The 1,138-nt window shown below is 33.7% G+C and overlaps 1 protein-coding gene across 1 annotated transcript; it reads left to right on the plus strand.

Annotated features, from left to right (window-relative positions):
• Window positions 1–476: 476 nt before the first annotated feature.
• On the plus strand, window positions 477–1,102 carry LOC103311581 (KRAB-A domain-containing protein 2-like). Its single transcript, XM_008191246.1, has 2 exons — window positions 477–614; window positions 677–1,102. The coding sequence occupies exons 1-2, from the start codon at window positions 477–479 to the stop codon at window positions 1,100–1,102; spliced, it is 564 nt and encodes a 187-aa protein (XP_008189468.1).
• Window positions 1,103–1,138: the final 36 nt, after the last annotated feature.

The following is a 1,138-nucleotide window of genomic DNA, read 5'->3' on the forward strand; positions in this document are numbered from 1 at the left end:
AAAATCGATTTATCTAGATATAATCAGTACGTACGATAAAGCTGATAAATCTCTAATGTGTCGACGGCCGTACTTTAGGTACCTATTAAGTACTATCTTAAGATAGCGATAACATGTATCTAGTATCCATCTATAGAAATTACCTTCAAAGTCGACCGATTTGTAGGTGCGCAGTTCACGTTCACTTCACATCCAGTGCAACATTACCGTAAACTTTTTGTTCTGACATCGATTTCAGTGAGTTCATACATTTTTGTTTAATTTTACTCTTTTCATTTTTGCTATGGAGATCGAATAAATGAAAATAAAATTCAAAAATTCAATTTTCTCGATAATTGATGAGAAAAAACGGGACGATAACACAGCATAGGTACATCAATACCGTGCAGTATGACGAAAAAATATCGGTCGTTAAAAGTGCGAAATTAAAAAAAAAAAGACCACAAGATTACAAATTGATTCGTAAGTACGATGTTATGACTATTGCTGGGAAAGAAAAATCAATTAAACCCATATCAGATGGAACAGTTCTTTATTATTTGAAAGTTGATGAAATGTTCGACGTCCTATATACTACTCATATTGCAATTGGACATGGGGGAAGAGATAGAATGGTGGCTGAATTAAGACATAAATATTGTAACATTACCAAAGAATCAATTATGGTTTTTTTAAGCTTCTGTTCATATTGTCAAAAAAACAACCTAATCCGAAAAAGGGTTTGGTTTCGAAGCCTATTGTGCACACAGCTTTTAACTCTCGGGCACAAATTGATCTAATCAACATGCAATCACAATGTTATAATGATTACCGTTTTATTTTAAATTACCAAGACCATCTTACAAAATTTGTATTATTACGGCCTCTAAAGACAAAACGTGCTGAAGAAATTGCTATAAATTTATTAGATATTTATACTACTTTTGGGGCACCGTCAATTTTGCATTCTGATAACGGACGAGAGTTTGTCAATTCAATTATCACTAATCTTAATGAAATGTGGAGTGATGTAAAAATTGTACATGGCAAACCACGACATATCCAGAGCCAAGGGTCGGTAGAACGTGCTAATAGAGATATTGAAGCAATCTTAGCTGCATGACAGACAACAATAGTAAAGATTGGCCAACCGCTCTCA

The sequence above is a fragment of the Acyrthosiphon pisum genome, unplaced genomic scaffold, assembly GCF_005508785.2.
Source record: "Acyrthosiphon pisum isolate AL4f unplaced genomic scaffold, pea_aphid_22Mar2018_4r6ur Scaffold_7504;HRSCAF=8081, whole genome shotgun sequence".
NCBI lineage: Eukaryota > Metazoa > Arthropoda > Insecta > Hemiptera > Aphididae > Acyrthosiphon > Acyrthosiphon pisum.